At 34.5% G+C, this 24,639-nt stretch overlaps 5 protein-coding genes across 12 annotated transcripts; 3 read left to right on the forward strand and 2 right to left on the reverse strand.

Moving 5' to 3' along the window:
* The first annotated feature begins 788 nt into the window (after window positions 1-788).
* LOC132902065 (uncharacterized) lies at window positions 789-4,842 on the forward strand. 2 transcript variants are annotated; one of them, XM_060945768.1, is made up of 4 exons: window positions 789-1,345; window positions 1,514-1,594; window positions 1,937-2,119; window positions 2,414-4,842. In XM_060945768.1, the coding sequence occupies exons 1-4, from the start codon at window positions 1,309-1,311 to the stop codon at window positions 4,495-4,497; spliced, it is 2,385 nt and encodes a 794-aa protein (XP_060801751.1). In that variant the 5' UTR covers window positions 789-1,308; the 3' UTR covers window positions 4,498-4,842. The 2 variants fall into 2 exon arrangements, with proteins under 2 accessions (XP_060801751.1, XP_060801752.1); XM_060945769.1 differs by having other exon boundaries at window positions 2,213-2,554.
* A 628-nt stretch (window positions 4,843-5,470) lies between these two features.
* LOC106142830 (rhodanese domain-containing protein CG4456) lies at window positions 5,471-7,572 on the forward strand. Its single transcript, XM_013344735.2, has 4 exons — window positions 5,471-5,754; window positions 5,844-6,029; window positions 6,427-6,589; window positions 7,234-7,572. The coding sequence occupies exons 1-4, from the start codon at window positions 5,637-5,639 to the stop codon at window positions 7,283-7,285; spliced, it is 519 nt and encodes a 172-aa protein (XP_013200189.1). The 5' UTR covers window positions 5,471-5,636; the 3' UTR covers window positions 7,286-7,572.
* Window positions 7,573-10,146: 2,574 nt separating this feature from the next.
* LOC106142922 (rhodanese domain-containing protein CG4456) lies at window positions 10,147-17,611 on the reverse strand. 7 transcript variants are annotated; one of them, XM_013344873.2, is made up of 5 exons: window positions 16,560-16,717; window positions 16,288-16,462; window positions 15,908-16,109; window positions 15,633-15,795; window positions 10,147-10,295 (listed from the first exon to the last, which is right to left on the reverse strand). In XM_013344873.2, the coding sequence occupies exons 2-5, from the start codon at window positions 16,399-16,401 to the stop codon at window positions 10,244-10,246; spliced, it is 531 nt and encodes a 176-aa protein (XP_013200327.1). In that variant the 5' UTR covers window positions 16,402-16,462; window positions 16,560-16,717; the 3' UTR covers window positions 10,147-10,243. The 7 variants fall into 7 exon arrangements, with proteins under 7 accessions (XP_013200327.1, XP_013200328.1, XP_060801787.1 ...); XM_013344874.2 differs by lacking the exons at window positions 16,288-16,462; window positions 16,560-16,717 and adding an exon at window positions 17,570-17,611; XM_060945804.1 differs by lacking the exons at window positions 16,288-16,462; window positions 16,560-16,717 and adding an exon at window positions 16,818-16,953.
* Window positions 17,612-18,200: 589 nt separating this feature from the next.
* Window positions 18,201-20,526, forward strand: LOC106136647 (uncharacterized). Its single transcript, XM_013337267.2, has 2 exons — window positions 18,201-18,384; window positions 19,581-20,526. Exons 1-2 carry the CDS (start codon window positions 18,201-18,203, stop codon window positions 20,240-20,242), a joined length of 846 nt encoding a protein of 281 aa, XP_013192721.1. The 3' UTR covers window positions 20,243-20,526.
* LOC132902071 (uncharacterized) lies at window positions 18,380-20,794 on the reverse strand. The gene is made up of 2 exons (XM_060945803.1): window positions 20,320-20,794; window positions 18,380-19,416 (listed from the first exon to the last, which is right to left on the reverse strand). The coding sequence occupies exons 1-2, from the start codon at window positions 20,628-20,630 to the stop codon at window positions 18,537-18,539; spliced, it is 1,191 nt and encodes a 396-aa protein (XP_060801786.1). The 5' UTR covers window positions 20,631-20,794; the 3' UTR covers window positions 18,380-18,536.
* Window positions 20,795-24,639: the final 3,845 nt, after the last annotated feature.

Below are 24,639 nucleotides of genomic sequence, written 5' to 3' on the forward strand. Positions count from 1 at the left end.
TATACAAGTTTACGTACAAACAAAATAGACTGGACTACTTCAATTCTAATGGACATGGCTTGCGTTGACTATCAAATGAAATCTTAAAAAACCCAATGGTTTTAAATCTATGTAAAAAAACATTTAATCATTCATATGATTAAATGAATATGAATTATGTCTATATCACTTGCGGGGTAGACAGATCCAACAGTCTTGAAAGACTGATACGTTTAGCAGATAGACTCTATGATAGAATCGAGATTTCAAAGAGTGACAGGTTGCTAGCCTTTCGCCTAAAAGAATAATCCCAAGTTTATAAGCCTATCCCTTAGTTGGCTTTTACAACATCCGTAGGAAAGAGATGGAGTGGTCCTATTCTTTTTTAAAAGCTTTTATTTAACTTGCAATGTATGTATGTTCGGATGAAATCTTAGAACTCAATTTTGAAGTACCTACATATATATTAAAACGATTAAGCTGAAATTTTGTATACCTACACGTTAAGTTTGAATGACAATGCACAATAGGGTACGTGACGTCTTTTTAAATAGGCATCAGACAAGCTTTTATAACCATAATTATAAGTTGTGTATACTGAACTGAGGTTGTAATTTCATAGTTAAAATTAAAAAGTATTTTTTTTTAGAGCGTTTAAATAACAGCTTCATGTAAAATGTTTTTTTTTGCGTTTAATTTATAATATTGATGCCGGGAACCACACGACAAAAATTCATATAATTAATTTTAATAACATAACTACCTTCGATCAGATGTCATTAAAAATATTTTTTATTTAAAAAAAATATGTGACTGTTCGCGAGAAAAGGTACCTTATGGACGTTTATAGTTTCGAAGGTATTGAATGTTTTGTAAATTTTGCAAGAAATAAAGATATTTTTTTTATTGCTTTTTAGCAAAGCATAAGATCTCAAATTTATTTCCCTATTATTATTTTTTATTTTATGTAAATAATAAGTCCATAATGTGGTCTCAAAGTTTAGTAGAAAAGGTACCTTACGGCCGCGTGTTAAGAAACGCTAGATGCAAACAAGTCCTGACGTGCTCCGCTTCTGTCCTTGATGCCGCTGCATCGTTGCAATACTTTGTCTTTGCCGCCAGGCATCTGTACTACTCTTACCTACGCTAAGCATCGTTTTCTATCTCGCTCATCGCTAAGGATACGGCGGCAGTCGACAACGGCACTAGTCATTGCGTGTTCGTTTATTCTTTCGTTCGGTTGAGTAAAAGCGTTCCTCTGCAAATTTTAGTGTATTTATTAATAATTTGAGATTAAAGTGCAATAGAAAGTTCGCATCGTGATAAATAATGGAAGGAGATAAAACTAATTATCCTTATAAGAAGGGTAAGTACCTACCTACTACTTTTAACGTCTTATACAATTCCCAGTAGCATTTATTATTTGTTATTATTAGTACCTACACACATGCGATACTTAAATGAAGGTAAAGAGATGAACAGTTTTGTGTTAAACATTGTTTAGTAAATTTTTATCTTTCATTCCGTTTTATAGGGCGTTACATACCCGAAACGGAATCACAAGATATTTTCATGGAAGAGGAGCTATTGGGAACTGAGTCACAATCAGTTTTGAGTAAGTCAATGTATTATACTATATATTTGTATTGCTCTGCATACTTCTAAATCCGTATAATTATTATGATTAGGAGCATAGTAGGTATATCGGTGCAAACGGCGCGAGAAATTATTTATCTGTAATTTTGTATGGATGACATTAAAATCATTGATAATTTCGCTATCACATAATTGCGCATTATTTCCACGTAGCTTTTTTTTACATACATCCTACATCGTACGTCGTAAGACCAGGAACACATTTTTTAAGAATTGTAAAAATAAGTTTTGCTCTTGTTGAGATGTGATGCGTCATATCTATATTATTATAAGTATTATTATTATGATACTTTTATTCTAGGTATGTTACAAAACGTCAATGATGATGGTGAAACGCAAAATGATCTCTCCCAAGTAAACCCATATTACCTTTGCGATGATGAGACTCAAATTGATACACAGAAAGATCAAGTGGATACAGTGGACAAGACTCTGGATGAAGAAACTCAAATCTACCATCGGTCCCCATCTCTGGCAGAAACAGGTATATTTTGGGGTTTATAATGTTTTATAAAGTAAATAAAGTTTTATTCAGGTAAAAGTTATACCAATAATAAGTAATAAAATCTTCTTGCAGACGACAAATGTACACAATGTAATTTAAATGAAGTTGATGATTCCCAAAAATTTGAATTTAATAACGGAGCCAAATATTTTGGATTAATGATATCAGTTGAATTAAGTAAACTGCCAAAAAAAGAGCAATTATCGTGTATGCAAGAAATGTTAAATGCCTTAAAAAAATATTATGATCAGTCACAATTGTAACTTCTTCCAGGAGTGCATACAAATGACGATTATGCAGCTGAATTCGAGTTATTTCTCCGAGAATATAATTACAATGTAAAAGACATTGATCCTGATTCAAATAATTTGGACTTATTTGAACATACAATTACGGAAAGAAATATATTGGAGGACGATTTTATCGAAGAAAACAATGTAGATGTGACAATAAATGAAGATATTTTTTTTAAGGAAGGTTGCGGTTGTGAACGACAATGTACAAAACTCTTTCCTCGTGACGAAATACTTGCTTCTAGACTAGATTCCCAAAACTTAAATGGTTACTGTGACCAACATGTAAATCATCAAAATATTTTGTTAATGGGGGCCTTAAACTGCTTGGCAAATACAACTCCTGAAACAGCGAAGAAAGGCCACAAATCTAAGACAAGAGATAGAGCAAATGTAGACTATAAATTTCGCGGGATCTCGGTATGTAGATCTTTTTTTCTTTTTGTAAATGGAGTAGGCATGAAGAAATTTCGAAACATTTTGAGGCAAATTAAAAAGAACGGAATTGAAGTCACTGCACACAAGTCAAGCAAAACTAATAACAAAACTCTTACATTAGAACAGCGTGTGCATGCTGTTACGTTCATTAAGAACTTCTCGTTACAAAACTCACTCGTATTGCCTGGTCGAATGCCTTGTTATCGTGACGTTGATTTACACATTTTACCCAGCAGTATGAGCAAAACCTACATATATGAGAAATACTTAGAAGCATGTACGAAAAATGAAACAAATGCCGTTGGTCGTACCTCATGGTATCAAATCTGGAAAGATTTTTGCCCAAATATTGTAATACAGCATCCACGTACGGACTTGTGCCATGTCTGTCATAAAAATGTAACAACATTAAACAAGATGGCTTCAATGAATGAAGAATCTAAGGCTAAGATTCTTCAAGAATCACTTAATCATCTAACTAATGTTCAGACTGAAAGACAATATTACTCCAACTTAATAGCTGAAATAGCTCCAACTGTAGTCAACATGGCTCTTGGCCCTCATGAAGCTTGTGATTTTGATGGTTTGATGCATTATTCGTTTGATTTTGCTCAACAGGTTCATTTGCCACACGATGCACAACAAGTTGGCCCTTTATATTTTTTGACAGGTTATAAGATCGGTCTTTTCGGGATCGCTATAGAGCCAATGCACAAATTTGTACTTTATGTAATTCCTGAGTCATGTGCGACAGGCAAAGGAGCGAACGTTGTTATTTCTTTTCTCCACCATTTTTTCGAAAACTTTGCCCTAGGAGAGACTAAAGTCGTTTGCCACGCCGATAATTGCGCTGGGCAAAATAAAAACAATTATCTTATACAATACGGATTATGGCGGGTAATGACAGGAAGACACAAAAGTTTTCAGCTATCGTTTCTACCTGTAGGCCACACCAAATTCGCACCCGACCAATATTTTGGTTTGTTTAAGAAGAAATTCCGAAAATCACAAGTCAGTACGGTAAAAGACGTTTGCGAAGCAGCTGTAACAGCATGCCGAATGACAAATTCGATTATGTCAGTAATGGTCGGTAACGAGGTTGGTGATACTGTAAATGTTAAAACGTATGATTGGGTTAATTTTTTCAAAACCAAAAAACCGGCTACTGTACCAAATTTACTCTCGTACAGCCATTTTAAAACAGATTTATCTTTAGCTGGTCAAATTGCTTGCGAAAAGTCTGCCACTGGCGAATCTTGCGTCCATCATGTTATATTTAAAGATACATTTAGTATTGACCAGATGCCTGAAGTTATCCAACCACAAGGCCTCTCCTACGACAGACAAAAATATCTATATGAAAAAATTAGACAATTTGTACCACCTGAATCCCAAGACATACTTTGCCCCAAGCCTTGTCTGCGCACATCTCAAGATCCTTTGGAAAATCTTCCCCAAATGCTTCTTACTCAGTCACAGCCAAGTTGTAGTGGTGTACAATCTTTGCCAAATACAAAACGTAAAAAGCCTACATGCACCTATTGTGGTGAGGTTGGTCACAGAAACCAAGTTCGCGGTGGTGTCTATTTTTGTAAAAAAAGGCGTTCAGAACAAGAAAACCTTTAATATCGTGTAACTCGGCCATAAGGACCCTTTTCTTTACATAAAAAGTAATTATATTTTTTACAGAGATTGTAAAAAAGAACTGATTATGTTTGTAACGATTTATTACTAAAATGATAGAAATAAAACCACTTATTAGAAAAACCATTATCATTAATGTATAATCTTAATTTTATTGTATTGACGGGTTATAATTTGTTACATTATTTCCATAAAGTACCTTTTCTCAAATGTATGGATCAAAGACTGCTATTGTGATGTAAGTTTAAGCTGCGATTTAAGTGACTTAAAAAGCTAAATTATTGATATTGTCAGTGTTATTTCAAGTGAATGAAAGACTTTCGTTGATTTATGTATGAAAAATTATAATGCTTGTTAAATTACGACTGAAATTTGTTAAGTTTTGTGATTTTGCATGAAAGTTATTAAAGGTGATTTTCACCCCTAATTTTGTTTTTATTTTGTCAAGATTTTCTTTCGAAATCGTGTTCTAATAGGTCAGTTAAAAATCTGTAGCTCTCATCGCACGAAATTGGAAAAATTAAACAAAACATCATTTTTTAGAAATTGGTCAATAGACACATTGGTTGGTCCATAACAAGGTTCTGATTAGTAATACAAAAGTTGTCTCAACATTCTTTAAAAGACAGGAGTCCTAAGAATAATTTTTCGTTGCCTACTATGTAACTAACAACGGCAACATAGTATTCGAGGTGGCTGAACTTAAAATGTCTGTTTCTCGAAATTGCACAATTTTCAGTATAATTTTTAAAAAATTGTATCTCCGTAACAAAACATCGTAGGAGGTTGATCTTTTTTGATATCTACAGCTTATTAATCCCAGATTACTACCGTATGCATAACTCCACATCGACCACAAGGTACCTTTAGCCGCGGATTGTCACATATTATTTCAAGCCTATGAAAAGTAGAAAAGAAACACATTTCTGTCAATGTCGCAAATGTCAATTTTTGATATATTGATGTCAAGATTTTGTTGAGTTTCTTGAGAAAAAGTTTGGGGGTTTGATTTTGATTTTATTTGCTGATCAAACATTTCGTTATATTCACGATCGCAAGAAACAGTTTTTCTCATCTCGCATTACTTTTTCCTTGGAGATAGGGTCCAAACAAATCACAAAATGATACAAAGAACCATTGCTGGAACATTCAAGGCGCGGATATTTTATCACACATTTCAAATTACCCCTTCTAGAAAAATATATTCACAAACGCTTTTCCCTTCACAACAAACCAAAAGTTCGTTGTTTACTTAAGATGTTGTTAAGTACTGGATCTAATCAGATGTATAATCTAATCGAGTATCATGTTATCTTCATTCTTTACAGATCTTACTCAGCGTATGATATTACCAAGACTTTATACTACTCCTGCAGGTAATTTTGATAAAATGATAGTAAATTTCGAGCAAGTAAAGAAAGCTACCACTAAAAATGATATATTAATAGTGGATGTGAGAGAACCAGATGAGATTAAAGAACATGGAAAAATACCAAACAGTATCAATATACCATGTAAGTCTTTTTATTCTCATAAAATTTATTATATATAAAAGGGCCTCTATGTATTGGATTTATATCACCATGCAAGCCTCTCAAAAACCTGTGCTATCCAAGAGGAGAAATAATAATAATATAATAATATATTTATAAATGCACTGTACAGAAATTCTATCTGCCTGTGATTTACTTTCTTTACACTGCATCTAGTAATAAAAGATCCAGAAACCAATGTGCGATTAAACACTTCAACCAAAATAGGAATCCATATTTTTTATCAATTTTTTTTAATTATAAACATTATTTCAACATGTTCTGCTCACACTGCTGTAATCATTCCCAGTGTGTTTAAAGCAATGAAAATGTAAAGAAATTTAATAAATTCATTATTAAATTTGTCACATATTTTTAGTGGGTTCTGTATCATCTGTGTTGGGAACCATGTCAGAAAAGGAATTCGAACAGACTTACAAAAGGCCAAAGCCAACTGAAGATTCAGAAATTATATTTTATTGTATGATTGGAAAAAGATCAGGAATGGCTCAGCAGAATGCTTTAAATTTAGGTTATAAAAAGTAAGTTTCAAATATCATTACACTTATCAATTCAAAACCACAGTCATCTTAACAACTGTAGACCCTGCCCCCTTTTACACAAATGTTGAGAGAGAATATCATATTTAATCATCTTTTGAATAATCAAAGAGATAAAAAAGAAGGAATATATAAAACATGAGGCTTTATCAAGCTTCATGAATTGACCAGCTTACTTTGAGGTTGACCAAAATAATAGCAGAAGCTAAGAAAAAATGTTGATATAGCTAATGAGCTACATCATTTTTGGACAGACCATGGGGCTCAGAAGCATTTAATGTTGCAATCATGTTGAGACAGAGATTTCAAGCTTGGAGCTTGTCACAATAGCCCAAAAAAAAAAACAAGTAATGATTTTTTTTAGTTTTGTTTACCCATCTACTTTAAATATTGCTCTATTGAGCCAATGCTGTTGTTGGCTCTGTCTACCCCTGTGTAAATATATGTATGTAATAAAGCTGTTGCAAAGTCTAGGCAACATAATTATGTAAAATTGTTGAAATGCATTTGTTGCTGTTTTCACACTTCAAAGAGAATATTAGTTTTTACATAAAAAACCAAATAAAAATGTGATATGATTGAGTTTATTACTTTTGTCCATCTCTTATATACATTTTATTTTTCAGTGTAAAAAATTACCTTGGCAGCTGGACAGACTGGGCATCAAAAGGACAGTAAATTAACTATTTCTAGAATGAATTTACTTAAACAACAGATATGAATATCTTGACTATTATTATTATCATACAGCATTATATCATAATGTTCTTTCTCCTTCTAGTGTTATTGTTTTCTTTTAGAATCTTTATCTTCTTTTAATAATTATTATGTAGAATGAAACAATGTCTTTAGAAACAATGTTTCGAAATTTATCAAGTTAAATCTATTTTGCTTTTTAAATTATATTTTTACTGGCCATTATACCTGGGTTTTCTTTTAAATACTAATATATAAGCAATTTTGAAGGTTTTCTTTTAAATACTAATATATTAGCCGTGTGGTTACCGGCAACAGCAACAGAAAAAATAATAGGACCACTCCATCTCTTTCCCATGGATGTCGTAAAAGGCGACTAAGGGGCAGGCTTATAAACTTGGGATTCTTCTTTTAGGCGATGGGCTAGCAACCTGTCACTATTTGAATCTCAATTCTATCTTAAAGCCAAACAGCTGAACTTGGCCTATCAGTCTTTACAAGACTGTTGGCTCTGTCTACCCTGCAAGGGATAAAGACGTGATCATATGTATGTATGTAATTTTGAATAATGTTGTCATATCTTTGAAAACAGCTCTTATGATTTCATTGAATCTATACTTATAATAAATCTGTAGAGAGGTCAATTCTGTACATGGAATATTTTTTCAAAATAACTATCAGGGGGTGATTAGTGATCGATACTGATGCCAAAAATGCAATCAGTAAAATTTTTGTCTGTCTGTCTGTCTGTCTGTCTGTCTGTATGTTCTTTATAGAAACAAAAACTACTTGACAGATTTTAATGAAACTTGGTACAGTTATACTTCATACTCCTGAGCAGGTTATAGTATACTTTTCATTACGCTACAATCAATAGGAGCAGAGCAGTGAAAGGAAATGTTGGGAAATCGGGAGAAGTTACTTGATTTTTTAAGCTTCCGTCGCGTGTGCAGCCTTAGTGGTTAAAGATACAGCAAAACCATGTACAACGGAAATATTCTACATAACATTATAAAAAAAATATCCCAAGACAGCATAAGTCTATCTTTTATGGTTGACTCACAATAACACGTGTAATTCCTAATAGCTTAGCAGTTCGGAGATTTCTGATTATATTTCTTTACTCTGATGTTTATAATACCAATAACACTCACACTCATTCGTAATTCTTATAAATTAATATTACTTTTTTCTAAACACCAAACTTACACGTGAAATAAAATACCCTAACAAGCCATCGCGCGTAACTACTGAATCATGATATAAGGATTATTTTTGCGTAACGGTTGCCGCCCTCGACGCGGCTAGCGGCGGCAGGGTATAAAAGGGGCAGGAGGCGAGCGCAAGCTTCATGACCAAGGCAGCCAGGGGGAGACTTCACGCAGTTCTCTCCTCCAGCCTCGCCCTGAGGACGAAGCTCGGGATGTACCAAACGTACGTCAGATCCCGCCTCACGTACACGGCCCCGGCGTGGTACGCATTCTGCTCTGAGACTAACAGGAGAAGGATCAGAGCCCAAGAGAACCAAAGTCTCAGAGCAGTCGTCGGAGCCCCGCGCTACGTGAGGATCTCGACGATTCTCAGGGACCTGAAGTGGGAGAACCTAGATATTCGAGAGGGCGGACGCGTCATCACACAGCCACCTGCGCGGCATCGCGCCGCTCCACGCCTGCCCTCCGGGTCGTCGGATGAAACCCTCCCCTCGCTGCCTTGCGGCAGACGTCGTCGACCAGTGACGACGCCGCCGCCGATGGGAACTCCCAGTGTATGAAGACGTGAAGACCCAGGCCGTCACGGCCGCCCCATCGACCTGCCTACAGTCTTAGGCAGCGATGATGCCATTAAAGAGGGCCAAAAGCCCTGACCAATCTACTCCGACTCCCTAAGGGAGTATGGGAAGACCCGACGACGGCAAGATAGTATTGCACAGGCGTTTCAACTTTATTTTCATTTCTTTTTCTTTTGTAAGTTGTAGGTACATATTTCTGGTTATAATTCTATTAGAATATTTTTTTTAGTTTAATAGGCACTTAGATTTATCTATACTAATATTATAAAACTGAAGAGTTTGTTTGAATGTGCTAATCTTAAGAACTACTGGTTCGATTTGAAAGATTATTTTTGTGTTGAATAGACCATTTATCGAGGAAGGCTTTAGGCTATATAACGTTTAGCTGCAACTATTAGGAGCGAAGAAATAATGGAAAATGTGAAAAAAATCGGGGAAGGAGCATCCTTGAGGGCTTCAATGATGCCCAAAATAACAATTCCACGCGGACGAAGTCGCAGGCACAGCTAGTTTTAAATATAAGTGGACATGGGGGCAAAAAATCGATTTAGTGGCACACTCCACATTTGGGAAAATTAGTTTTCCCACGCCCGAATTTATTTTTCCCGCATAAGTTAGAGATAATTTCGCCGCGTGCGCAACTGTTGGCCCAGCTGTCAGTGAGTTACCTTTCACATAGGGGTTTTACATCATAGGTTTGATTCCAATTTTTTTTTTGAAAACAATAAACAAATTGTTTTTTGTTTTGAAAAAATATGCTCATTGTGGTTTTCCTGATGTCATTCAAAACATTAAACAAAAGTCAGCTCTGACTAGCACCAGAGCAGCGCTCGATCGCCCAGGCATCAGTCATTAAGGCTTATCTTCATCTTTAATGCATTGGGACACTATTGCAATTTTTAATTAAGGCACATTTTAAGAATTAATTAGTCTCATGTTTATAGCTTTTACCTATTGCTTTTCTTCTGGTAAGTAGTAGTTTAGGCCAGATGCCTCATTAGTATATAAAATTTCAAAAAAAGTAATGTTTATAGTACAAATAAAAAACAACAAAAACACTTAAAATTTTATTTAAAATATCAACATCAAAAAAGTAATGAAAACAGATTCAAATCCAGATATAGATATTCATTGACATCATGTTATTAATTTTATTGATGTTTGCTGGACCAGTCATTCCAACTCCCTAGATAGGTCTTTGACCTAGAAACAAGATAAACAAATATATTATGTTAGAGGTTTTGTTTATAAACCACTAGCGACCCGCCCCGGCTTCGCACGGGTGCAAAATTCGGAAAAAGTTATACATAAAAACCTTCCTCTTGAATCACTCTACCTGTTACAAAAAACTGCATCAAAATCTGTTGCGTAATTTTAAAGATTTAAGAGTGATTCTTCCGTTTCGTCCGAATCTCAACGATTTTGTAAAAAGTTTTTTTTTAAGTCGATTTTTCAAAACAGTTACATATAATCATTCGTGTACCTTTCAAGTACATATTATCAGTAAAGGCCTTCATGAAAAAGCTTTCATTGTCAAGAAAATAGCTGGAATGTAATGAACCCACCGAAGGTAATGAAATAAGTACGGAAGGTAATGCTTGAATTTGGAAGGTAATGAAATAAAATTAAATATGACGGGAGTGTAATGATTTTGAATGGAAAGTAATGAACAATCAGAAGATGAAATCTTCCGTTCCTATTACTTAGGTAGGTATATGATTTTTTAAATATTTTTGGACAATAAATAAAAGTCGTGGATGTGTAATCGAACTTTTGTTTTATTAATTAAATGTGTTATTCATGAACACATATAAAATAATGAAAAAAATATAAAAAAGAAATGAAATATTCAAGCGTACCCCATATGAATAATCGTTAGAAGGATGATGAATAAAAAAACAACAAAAAAAATCTTCTGGAATAGAAACTTTGTTAAAAAATAGGCATAAATTAAAACATTGTGTTACAAAAGTAGTAAGCAAGAGAAGTACTTAACTCACTATAAAAAAATAAATAAAAATTCAACCAAGTTGGACATAATAATATTTAGATTAAAACTTTAGACTTAGAAATGAAATTAAGATAAAATTGCAAAACTTAAATCTCGTTTTATAAAATATTAATAAAATTTAACGGATTATTTAACATTATAAACAATAAGTAGGAACTCTCACGAATTATATTAGAAATCAGTCTAATCAAAGTTACAATTAGTCATTTTTACTTATTTAAAATTAATATTTGGTAAATTTTTAAACACAAATTGCCCTCTTCTTAATTCTTCCGGCTCATCCAAACGTTGCAAAATTCGTGATTCGGGTACAACGTCATCATCGGCCATCCAAATTTCTTAGACTTGCCCTGACCTTTCCTTAAAAAAATTATTTTATACTCTAGAGAACTTTGCATTCTATTTAAAATTTTACCGATATAATAATTAGAATTCTTTTTTATCTTGTATTTTACGACCACCCAATCGTCTATATTATACTTTAGTTCAATTTCCTCAATATTTTCTTTATTCAATGCGACATAGCTGCTGTCTGCTAGTTCGGTTATGTTAGAAGGAACCTGAGGAGGAGATACATTACTATCAATTCTTATGGAGTCGATGTCGTCTTCAAAATCTTGGAGTTTTGAGCGTTGGTGAATGAACTTTTCGAATTCTGTTTGGTCAATTGAACGGAAACCTGGACTGTTTCTAGAAGGCATTTTGAAACTTTGATAATTTACTGCAATGTTTGACAATATTTTTATTTTAGGACTGCCTTCAACTATTATGTCAGAGTTTAACAATTCCATAGAATCAAATTGTCTCAAGTCTCCTATGTTATTGAAAATGGTTGGCGAATCGATATGTATTAAATTTTGTAAAGAATCAGGAATCGATCCAGTTTCGTCAGTATCCGTTGGCTTCATCAAAACATCATCTTCGTTGGATGTTGATGAAGGCATAGCAGTTGTGTTTTTTTTAAACAATCCCACAGCCAGTACACCAAGATGTTTCCCATGTTTACATGGTACATAACTGTCACGACTGGTAAAACAACTAAGACTTCTGAGTGAAATGTCAAAAGGCAGCGAGGAAGTCCAAAGCGCTTGGTGAACCTTATTTGTACCTTTAAAAGCTGGTATGTCTTTCGGAAACTGTCTTTTTGATATTTCTTCAACGGGAATAATAATAATTTCGACATGTTGGACGTTTTGCTGGACAATTTGGACGAAGTCTTCAAAAGTAGCTACATCACCACCAAATCTGACATAGTTGTCGGCCGTCCTTTTCACAACAGCGCCGATGCCATCGGGGGCACCTTTACCGTGCCCCGCTTCTTGATAATTCCATGAAATAAGTTTCAAAGTTGGAATCTGCTGTTTCAGTTTGGACATCATGTAAAAAATATACCGATTGCGGTATTGACTTGCCGGTGAATCTGATAAAAAATGTAATTCTGTAAGGCTTGGGACTAACTCTTGGGCCATGTTCAAAACTGGTTGTAAGTGCGCCCATATAGCAGAAGCATCGTGCTTTATATTTTCGCTTATTGTACAAAAAGATTTATGAATTACTTCTTTGGTTTCATGATCATAAAAATATAATACTCCTGTATGCAAAGAGATTTGTTGGCGGCTTCCACCGAAATGAAAACTTTGTATTTCTTCATTATATTTTAATAAATAATTTTCGCTGAAGTCTATATGGCATATGACTTCACTAGGAGATAAATTACGTTGCAGATTCTTAATAGCGGAATATTGCATTGTTATATTTAAAACATGCTTGAAGAAAACTGCCAGTAGAGTTTCGAACTTCATAATGACGTTACGTGGTAAATCTTCCTTTTTCTTTTTTAATGTAACTCTCTTGATTTTTTTTTTACCATCTTTTCCTACGTAGTCATGCTTCTCAAAAATCCATTCATGATAAACAATAGTTTTCCGATTGTCAAATTCCTGGTACGTCGTGACTTTATTTTTGCAGATTTTGCACTTTCTCTCTAAACAATTTCTTTCGTACACACTACAACATAAATTGTTCAAAACCTCAGATGAAGAATTTTCTGTGATTATATTAGCTTTCTTTAAAGATTTAATAATAAGTTCAATGTTAGAGTGCAGCTTGCATTGGCACGTGTCTCTTTTTGATGAAGGTTGAATTATCCAGAATGGTCTATATTTGCAGAATACTGAATAATGTATATGGCCCCATTTCTTACAAAACTTCACATGTAAATTTTTCATATTATCGGTTAAATATCTTTTTTGTCTTTTTAATGCACCTTTTTTAATAAATTCGTTTTTTCCTGGCGCCATTTGACTGTTTTCATCTTCTTGTAAAAAAAATTCAACCCTTTGTTTTAGTTTCGCAGTTTTATCATCTCGAATTTTTTCTTCAGTTAATTTCTTTCTCATAGCAAAACTAAAATTTGACAATATCCCATACTTTTTGAGCCTCGAATTATCAATTATATCTCCAGCAAAAGATCTTTTCTCTTTTTTCGGAAGGCTTTTATATTTTTCTGATACTCCTCGACAAACTGTTTCATTAAACAGAAGCTTCTTTTTCACTTCTTGTACCTTCTCATTATTTATGTCTTTTATGACTTCATCTACTTTCTTTTCTATGCTATCTTGAATCTTATCTTTTTGTAACTTCCGCTCCATAAATAGATGTCTTCTTAAAATCGCTTTCTCTTTTTGTAGTTTCTCAATCTCATTCTGTAAAATTGTTATTGTTTTTTTAGATCTGTATCGCAGTTTCCTCATTGCGCGTGACTTCGGTGTACTTTGGCTTGATGTAGATTCTTCTTGTAACATAAGAGGGTCGCGTATTGTAGGATCTGGCATGTTTATAATTTCCTCAGTTTCACTACTGGGTGGAGAGTTGTCTATTAAAATTCTTTGCAATTTTTTCTGCTCTTTCAGCTTATTTAAATATTTTTTGGAGTTTTTTCGCCATCTTCTCCTTTGCTCCCTCTTTTGTCGTTCTGTCATCTCTGTTATACATAGGACTTGTTTCTTTTCTTTTTTAACAAGGTATTTCCTCTTTTGTTTCTCCTTCTCTAATTTGTATTTTTCAGGATCAGCCTTGATTTCTGCGTATTTCAACTTCTTTCGCAATCTGTCTTTAGCTAATTTTTCTTCTTTAGTTGCCTTTTTCTTTGGCTTCGACATTGTTGCAGATGTATCTACAAAACAAAACTAAGCAAAATAACCGAAAATTTCACGAAACCTTCTTTATTAATTAGGTATTTACCTATTCCGTGCGTTCAATAATTTTTCAGTTTATTGCGAACAGACAGAAAGGCAGACAGAAAGAAAGAAGCAGCAGGGAAATATTATTTACTAATAAGTACTTAGGTAGGTTACAAAATGCACAGATTTAATTTAAAGTTAGTTCAATTATAGTGACATATAGGTACTTACACAAGTTACAATTCGATATAATCAAAATAATAGAAAAAAAATAACAAAGAAACATAGGTACATATTCATTTTATATTAAAAAAATCATTACCCTCCAAAGTGATTCATTCCCCTCCGTTAAAAAATTGGAGGGAATGGAAGGGAATGCTACGGAAAGGAATGAAGTTTGAGCAGATTTCCTGAATTTACTCATGAATTAATAGAGGCTAGATATTCATAATTAATTGATAACTATACCCTACAGTATGCTAATACCTAAAGTTGAAATTTTTTTTTTACGTTATAAACTAACATACAAAAACTATGGAAGGTAATGTTGACTTACTCGTGACAAACGCTGTTTTCAGAAATTAAATCGTAAAAATATTTTGTCTGGGCAGCGTGCGACCTCTCCTGACGACTTGTATCGACGGACTGAGGTGCGCGGGAGCGTCTTTGTTTGGCAAGAAATAGATAGTGTTGTACGTGCATAAAAATTTGAATGTTAAATTTTTGTGGAACGGAATGAAGTTTTTGGATTGACAAAACTTTGAAGACAATTCTTTCTATGTTAAACACTTATAAAAAAATACTGAATTGCAGGTTTATAATAGTCAGTGAATACATTAGTATATAAGAAAAAAAAATATGTACTTTTCTCCTAGGAAAGTCAACAAAAGTGTGTCACAACGTTCTGAGGGACCATTTGAACAAGGAGAGGAATGAAAAAAGGACATGTTTTTGTTCTAAACTTTTTTTTGTTATGAGGTTTAAACCTGATATAGATGATGGACATTTAAGATAAAAGTACGTCCTACCATATTCAGTAAAAAAAATACGGTATATTACAATATTTATAACGACTTTTGACATGGAATGGCGATTAGGACGAAACGGAAGAACCACTCTTAAGCATACAGACAGACTAAAATAGCGACTTTGTTTTATACTATGTAGTGATTATGTACGCCTCAATGAGCTATCTATTATTTTATCATCTGAACTGCCACCTTGGATCACAATTATCAAGAATAGTAATCTATGAATTTTCATCCACCCTCCCCTCTCTTTTTATTAATCTTTTTTCAGACATGAGATTTTAAAATGAAGCAATTCATGGCAATTACAAAAACTTACTTCGTGTATCCCAGCTTCAGTGCCTTGTCCAGGGCTTCACTGGAACGCCTGCCAGATTGACAGTAAAATATAAGCTCATCTGATGCAGATGGCTTTCTCCTTTTATATTGTCTCTGGAACTCATCATTTGACATAGTGGTCAGAACATCCTGCATAGAACTCACTGAAAATTGTAGAATAAGTAGCTATTTAATTTTTAATTTATTATAAAAAAAAGCTTACAAGTGATAAAATGTAGCCTCTGTTCAACAAGTCCTTTAAATGATTTTACTCACACGGAATATTAATGCTGGATGGTATCTTTCCAGTATTGTTGACTTCATCAGGATTACGAACATCAATGATCAACTTCTCAGGCCGATTGATAACCTTCAACATATCTTCGTAACTCAAAACATGCTTTGGGTCAACCATTATGTCCTTCCTTGATTTGTCTGAGGCACTTCTGGCACAAATGAATGCTGGTTTTTCTAATAACTAGAATGTCAATAATGATGACATTCTCAATAAATTGAAAAAACACAATAAGCCATTAATCAAGCAAAAGCTGAGGAACCTATTATGTGAAGGAATTATGATGTAGGGTGAATACCAAGATGTACCTACATTCGAATAGCGACGACCGAAAATAATTAGCAAATAAAATGAAACAAACTAAAATACTTCGGCGCAAGTCAGGAAAACGGCGGCTCGTGGATGCTAATCGTGCCATCATTAACGCAACGGACAAACGTGTAGACAACATTGTTATACGATTTATTAACGTCATGCAATAATTACTTAAGTTACCAAGTTCTATGGTTATAAAATCTTTTTTATTTTTCTGGTACCTAAAATAAGTGCATTTGTACGTGTGACGTGCGTGATGTAAAACAAAAAACTTTTGTTTTATGTAATAAATTATTGTAACGTAAACAAAACTCATACGATATAAGCTATGCTAATATTCTTATCTTTGAGCTACGCCACACTCAAAATCTTTCCAACAAAATTTTATTTTGGAAAAATAAAAGTAACAGCCAACAGGCCAAACAAAACACTATGGATAGGGTAGTAGCAAAAAGTAAATAGAGATACTATTATGTAGTAGTAGTAGATAGGTACTAAATAGGAACATTTAAAATACATTACTTCAAGACAATGATGTAAGGTACATACCTATTTATTGTTTATATATTATATTACCTGGTATTTTTAACCCCCAACGGAAAAAGAGTGACGTGTCTGTGACATCATAGCTCACAAACGGATAAAGCGATTTCAATTTAATTTATTTTGCATTAAAGGTCATTTACGTGCGAGTTTTCTTCGACATACATACATACGTCACGTCACGTCTATATCCCTTACGGGGTAGACAGAGTCAACAGTCTTGATAAGACTGAATGGCCACGTTCAGCTATTTGGCTTAATGATAGAATTGAGATTCAAATAGTGATAGGTTGCTAGCCCATCGCCTAAAAAAGAATCCCAAGTTTGTAAGCCTATCCCTTAGTCGCCTTTTACGACATCCATGGGAAAGAGATGGAGTGGTCCTATTTTTTTTGTATTGGTGCCGGGAACCACACGGCATTTCTTAGATCAAAATCGGTTGAGCCGTTTTAAAGTTGTGGGAGTGAGTGGAGAAAGTAGTGCAGGAAGACCAAATGTCGGCGAATATACTTGAGTAAAAGCGCATTGATAGATAATATATGATTAAAGTCGAGATGATCGAGTCTCGGGTTTTTTTTTAATTTATTTTATTGGTAGGTACTTTTAAATTTACCAAGGCGAACAATATCTCACTTATGCCTATGCAACTGCAACAGAATGCAACAAAAATGGTCATTGTCCCAATGGAGGACGAATCTCTATTTAGTTTGTGGACGAATGTATACAATGAAAAGTTATACATTTTTGTAACCATAGAAGATTGTAACGTACATACCAAGACTTACCAAGTACTTATTCATACAGGCGTACATCACTAGATCTACATATTAATATTTGTGGGTGTAGATTAGATTGAGCGAACCATAAAAGTACAAACAGATAATATAACCTAAGAGAAAGATACTGTAAAGCACATAGTATTAGTATAAATTAATAATGTTCAAGTGTACTGTAAAGTTACAATTAAAGTTTTATATATGATTAGTCAACGTTCGTGAATCGTCCTATTCGATATTCAGACTCGTCGACAGTAAGACTGATCAAGTCCGGTCTTGCAATCGGATTTCAGAGTCTAACTGATAACACACTATTCGTTTTAAGACTAAGGCTGCAGTTAGACGACGCGAAAAAATTCTTGCGGCCGCCGCGCGGCGACCGCGCGGTGGCCGCGTACTAACTGTTCAGTTATAGCAAATTTATGTTTTATTATCTAGGACGTAAAGTTGAAATTAATTTTGAGTAACTAACTGCGCGGTGACCGCGCGGCGTTCGCTCCTCGATCACACGGCGGCCGCGCGGCCGTCTCGCTCGAATCACTCGAATGTTCTCGATGTACGCCCCGCGCCGGCGTCCCCGCATTCTCCTTTCATTGGACTTGCGTAGACATCGTGACGCGCGGACATCGTGATTTCGAAGATGGATGAACTGAGTATCAATCCTGAGACATTGATATCTTTAGTGGAAGAAAGAAATATCCTTTGGGATAAAACAAGCGAATCCTATAAGGATAAACGTCAAACACTAAAAGCCTGGCATGACCTATGTTCAATTATAAAAGAAGATTTCAATGACCTTCCAATTGGGGAAAAAAACACATACGGTAAGTTTTCCATCTTTTATTTGGTAATTAAAAAATTGTGAACATTCATCATCATCATAAATCGCAAAAAAATATTATTTGAGTTAAGTTTAAAATTGTTTTTTAACTGTGATATTCTTGCAATAAACGAGTGATTTGATAATTTTGAGTATCTATATATATTTGTTTTGCCATGGTACACTGCCCTGAGGAGAAACAAAATATTCAGCAAAATTTTGACGAACATTGTCTGCTATTAAAGGATCTGCATATTCTGATCGTGACAGTGTCTGTAGTTCAAAGCCTGAATCGACAATTAAATTACCTATGCCCTGTTCTTTATGTATGAAGTTTTGTAATAAACAACAGGTTTTTACAATGTCGACTGTGAGCTCCAAAGATACATTTGAAGGCCGATGGAGGATCCTCCATTTATTGGCCATTATGCCGAAAGCGCATTCCACATAACGTCTTGCTCTAGTAAGACGATAATTAAATATTGACATTGTTTCATTGAGTTCTCGACCACTAAATGGTCTCAGTACATTTTTGTGCAACGCGAATGCTTCATCCGCGACAAATACGTACGGTAATTGAAAATTAGTCTCTGGAATCAGAGCAGGCTGTGGTAAGTTAAGTGTATTGTTCAGCAGTCTCTTCCAAAAGACAGTTTCTTTAAAAACACTTGAATCGCAGTCCTTGCCATATGCACCAATATCTACAAATATAAAATTATAATTGGTGTCAACGACTGCCATTAATACAATAGAAAAAAAGTGTTTGTAATTTAAGAACATTGATCCAGATTTTGTAGGTTTAATTATTCTGATATGCTTCCCATCCACAGCACCTAGGCAGTGGGGAAAATTTGCAATAACAGCAAAGTCTTCAGCAATATTCAGCCATTCATTTTCTGATGGTATTTTCATATATATGTTTACTAGTTCTGACCATATACAGTTACACACTTCTTTAATGATAAACGATAATGTTGTTTTTCCAATTCTAAATGCGTATCTTAAATCGGCAAACGTGTGACCTGTTGCCAAGTACCTGTAAATATATAAAATGATATTAAGGAACTTATTTCAAGCAATTAATTATACTAATAGTATTAATATTAATTAACATGTTTCCTGATAATGAAACATAAAGAGGAATCATGCGAATTAAAAATAACTATATTTTTTAATGTGAATATTATTTTTAAATTCCAGGTAAAAAAGTTATTCAGAAATGGAAAAATATGCGAGATGGGTGGATGAAATGCGAAAAGAAAATGAGGGAAAACAAATCTGGATCTGCAACAAAAAAAGTTCATAAGTACCCATACTATGATAATATGTTGTTTTTAAAGAAAATATACAACCCCCGCGAAACTAATTCAAATTTTAAGAATTCTGAGCCAGGAAAAAGTAAACCAAATACGAAAAATAAAGAATTGAGTGATGTGGATGCAAAATTCATGAAGTTTATGGACTCTGTTGAAAAAGAAGAAGACAGTCGTATGATGTCGTTCTTTAAAGGAATTTTACCAACTGTTGAACAATTCAATGATGAAGATACTGTTGAGTTTCAGTACCAGGTGATGTCTATTGTGAGAAATATAAAAGCTAAAAACCAACAGCTCCAGAATGCTGGTTCGAAAAGGCCTTACTTTACTCCACCACCCGAGACTACGTATCGTCGAGAAGGCGAAAATGTATCATACGAAAGCACCTATCAGTATGGTTACACTACTGCTGCTGGATCTGGACGTCCGACAACACAACAATCATCTTATTCTGAAGAGTCCGAATCTACCGTAGGTGGAGAGCAATACAATTTTGCCAGTCCATCCAATTCAAGTATCGACGATTTAGATTTTACAAATATATAGTCTGCCTTACAAATTTATATATATAATGATTAATAAATACCACTTGACCAAGTAATTGTTATTATTTATTTACTTACCGCAATGTCACTGCTAATCTTTCTGTGGGGGTAATACTGTCCCGCATGTTAGTGTTCTGGTGCTTCAATTTATCATGTATGAAGTTGAGTAGTTTATCAAATGTTTTAACATCCATTCGGAAATAATCTGCGAATTCTTTTTCATCTTCTCGCAATTGGTTGTATAGCGTATGAAATTCACCAAACTCTTCTCGCCGTGCTAAAATAGGATGAATCCAAAATTTTCTACAATTCTTTTTTTCTTTCTTTTTGCTTTGTCGGTACAAGTAATATGCAATCATAATTTTATTCTTCTTAGTCAAATAGCTCATAACGAACACGTGTGAATTTTAAGAAAGACCAAGATCAACTGGAAATGGTTCGGGTTCGCAGTGGCGTGGCCACCAGGCCTGACCGCGCGGCCGCCGCGCGGTCACCATACTTTCGTCGCGCGGCCGACACGCTGTAACATTCCGCGTCATATAAACGCGCCCTAAGTAAGACAGTCTTGTCAAATAATAGCTGCTGAAGTACGATCTTTGACATATTGGTCCCCGCCTCCTTTGTACTAGTGTTGTCTTTAGCGATGGTCGACTAACACATATTAATTCTCATACCTATTAAATCGATGCATTAGGTTTTTCCATTCATTCACTAAACACAGCTTAATAACTCGGAGTTGTGATAAAATGTGTATTTTTATCAACAATGTACTGTAATACGCCCAATAAAATTTTTTTTCTTCTATCTTAATATCACTATGTTAATTTAAGGTTAGCTATTGTATTTGCTTATTTTATTTTAAGCACCTATTGCAGTTAATAAAATAAACCAATTATTATGGCACAATATAAAAAGTAAGAAATGAGATTATTTTAAACGAAAAGTATGAAATGATTAATAATAATTACTATATATTGCTATCTCGTATTTATCAATAATATGTCTATTAAATGTTTTCACTGATAATATACATAATATAACTTATTTTGTATTATTTGTTACTAAATAAATAAAGTACTTATATTTATAACTACATAAAAAATGCTTATAGAAAACCCTGTGATTGACTTTATTAAGATTTATATACCAATTTTGTTCTATATAAATATAGACTACCTACCAACAATAAAATTATTTATAGTTCACAAGCTTAGTGCATCAAAAACAATAACGCGTCTTGTAACCGCTTTATAATTATTTTATATTTACAAAAATCTGACGTAAGAAACAAATTTTACTTCAAAATAACAACTTACATTTTAAATGAAATAAATTTGTAATTAAAGTGTAAATAGCTGTTAAAATTAACCTTTCATTCTGGTCTGGCAGCGAACCTGTGCTGTGCTGAGCTATACCTGCTGATTCTCTTTCCCAAATCCATCATGCATCATATTGGTCCCCAAGATGCACCATCTTGGGGACCAATATGATGCATGATGGACATATAAGATGTTAGTGGGGTCCTGGTTGAGATGGGGCGGGAGAATTAACTTATTTAAATAAAAGCAGTTTTTAAAATGTCTGTAAGTTTGGTTGGAGGTCTTGGCCATCACTTAAATTTATTGTTTTAGCTTTAGCTTCGCTCTACTGTTATTTTTATTAGTTAGGTGACGGATGACTTTAACTTCAGTAGGTATTATATTAAGGGTCTCGATTGCAGATATCAAGCATTTTATAAGCTCATGTTTCAGGTACTTTAATCTTTTACTGTACTGTTTATATACACCGCCTTTGTACTCTACTGTTTTTATTTGTAATGTACTCCTTTAGTGAACAATATAGTATTTACTTACTTTTTCCGTTACATATGAATGCTTAATCCAACAAGAACTTCTTCGGTTTAATGTACTGAAATATTTTTTTTTGTTAATTAATGGATTTTCACTAATGTACATGTTTATTACTTAGGTACTGCGTTTTAACCTATATACATACATACATAAAATCACGGCTCTTTCCCGGAGGGATAGGCAGAGACTACCTCTTTCCACTTGCCACGATCTCTGCATATTTTAACCTATATCTATACTAATATTATAAAGCTGAAGAGTTTGTTTGTTTGTTTGAACGTCTAATCTCAGGAACAAATAGACCATTTATCGAGGAAGGCTTTAGGCTATATAACATCACGCTGCAGCTATTAGGAGCGAAGAAATAATGAAAAATAGTGTAAGAGAAGTATTGAAAGTTACCAAGCCAAATGAGAAGATTATTATGTTAGGTGATTTTAATGGATGGGTGGGTGTAAAGCGTGATGGATATGAAAAGGTGCTTGGTGCGTTTGGTGACGAAAAGGTGAATGATAATGGAAGAAGTGTATTAGAAATTTGTCTAGAGTGGGATCTTTTTGTGTCGAACTCAATGTTTCAACATAAAGAGATCCACACCTACACAAGAGTGGAAGGTATTTTAAAAAGTATGATAGACTTTGTGATTGTAGATGAAAGATTGAAGAACAAAGTGCTGGATACCCGTGCATATCGCGGTGCTGGCATTGACTCGGACCATTTACTGGTGATATCCCGGATAAGGGGTATCTTCAATCGCTGGCGGCACAGGGTAAGGGAGCAAACCAGCGCTTTGGAAAGAGTAAAAGTAGAAAATTTGCAAGATATGGATGTAGGTAAGAAGTATATTAATAGACTGAAGGATGAATTTGAAGATTTAGAGGAAATGAGCGATATTGAAGATGGATGGAAGGAATTTAAAGAAAGAATTGTGAAAGTAGCTGTTGAAGTGTGTGGTGTAAGTAGAAGAAGGAAAGGAAAAAATCACAAAAATGCGTGGATGAGTAAAGATGTGCAAGAACTTGTGCGATTAAAGAAGAAAGCATGGCTGGATTTGTTAGCAGCAAAAGCTAACTTAAGAATGCAAGAGGTTATAGATGAAGATGTGAATGAAGCACGTAAGGAATATAAGAAAATGAAAGATTTGGTTAAGAAAGCTGTGATTAGAAAGAAAGAAGAGTATAAAGAGGATTTTGATAAAAGGCTATCAGAAGACTTTCAGTCAAATCTGAAAGTATTCTGGAAATCCGTAAGGTCAGCCCGAGGAAATACTATAACCAGAGAGCTGACTAGGATCAGATGCCAGGATGGTAGCGTTGTGAAAGGAGAAGAATGTGTACTAAAGATATGGAAGGACTATTTTGAAAGTTTATTTGAAAAAAAGGAAGGAAATAAGAAAGATTTCTGCTATAGCGAAGAAAAAGAGAATGAGATGGAAGGCGAAATTGAAATGTTCGAAATTGTGGAAGCACTTAAGAGTATGAAAGCGGGAAAGGCTGCTGGGTGTGATAGAGTGTCGGTCGAGATGCTTAAAGCAGGAAAAGGCGTAGTAGCTAGTCAGTTGTACTGCCTTTTCAATTTGTGTTGGAGAAGCGGCCGAGTACCAAAAGATTGGTGTAAGGCTGTTATCGTGCCACTTTACAAAGGAAAAGGGTCACAGCTGGACTGCAAAAATTATCGTGGTATAAGCCTGCTTAGCGTCGTCGGCCAATTGTATGCTAAGGTATTGATTAATAGAGTCAGGAATGAAACTGATGACAAAATATGGGATGCTCAAGCGGGATTTCGAAAGGGAATGGGATGTACTGATCAGGTCTTTTCCTTGCGGTGCATAGCCGAAAAGTTTTTGGCCAAGAGTCAAAAAGTCTATTGCACATTCGTAGATCTGGAAAAGGCCTATGACAGAGTTGAGAGGAATGAATTGTGGTCAGCACTTTCTATGCATGGGGTGAGCAGTCTCTTAATACGAGCACTGAAATCCTTATATGAGGATTCGAGTGCTTGTGTCAGGATAAACGGAGCGCACACTGAGTGGTTTAAGATTGAGAAAGGCGTTAGGCAAGGATGTGTTGCGTCACCGTGGCTGTTCAACCTATTTATGGATAGCTGTTTGACAGATTTGAAAGAGTCTAAAAGTGGATTAAGGATGAATGAGTTACTCGTCAAATGTCTGCTCTATGCCGACGATCAGGTTATACTGGCGTCATCAGCGGAGGAGTTACAGGAGATGGTAAACTGTATGCATGAAGCTTTAAAAGAGAAAGGAATGAAAGTGAACGTAAGTAAAACTAAAACACTGGTTTTTGAAATGGAGAAAGAAATGACAGCATGTAATATTTTGATTGGAGGAGAAAAAGTGGAACAAGTGAAAGAGTTTGTATATCTAGGATCAAAGTTTACATCAGATGGCAAGTATGATAGTGATATTGAAAGGAGAGTGAACGCGGGGAACATGGTGAATGGAGCTTTGCATGCCTTTATGAGCAGTCAGAAACTATCCAAAAAGGCTCGACTGGCTGTGCACAGGGGCGTGTTGGTCCCGACATTAATG

This window comes from Amyelois transitella, chromosome 9 (assembly GCF_032362555.1).
Source record: "Amyelois transitella isolate CPQ chromosome 9, ilAmyTran1.1, whole genome shotgun sequence".
In the NCBI taxonomy this organism is placed as follows: domain Eukaryota; kingdom Metazoa; phylum Arthropoda; class Insecta; order Lepidoptera; family Pyralidae; genus Amyelois; species Amyelois transitella.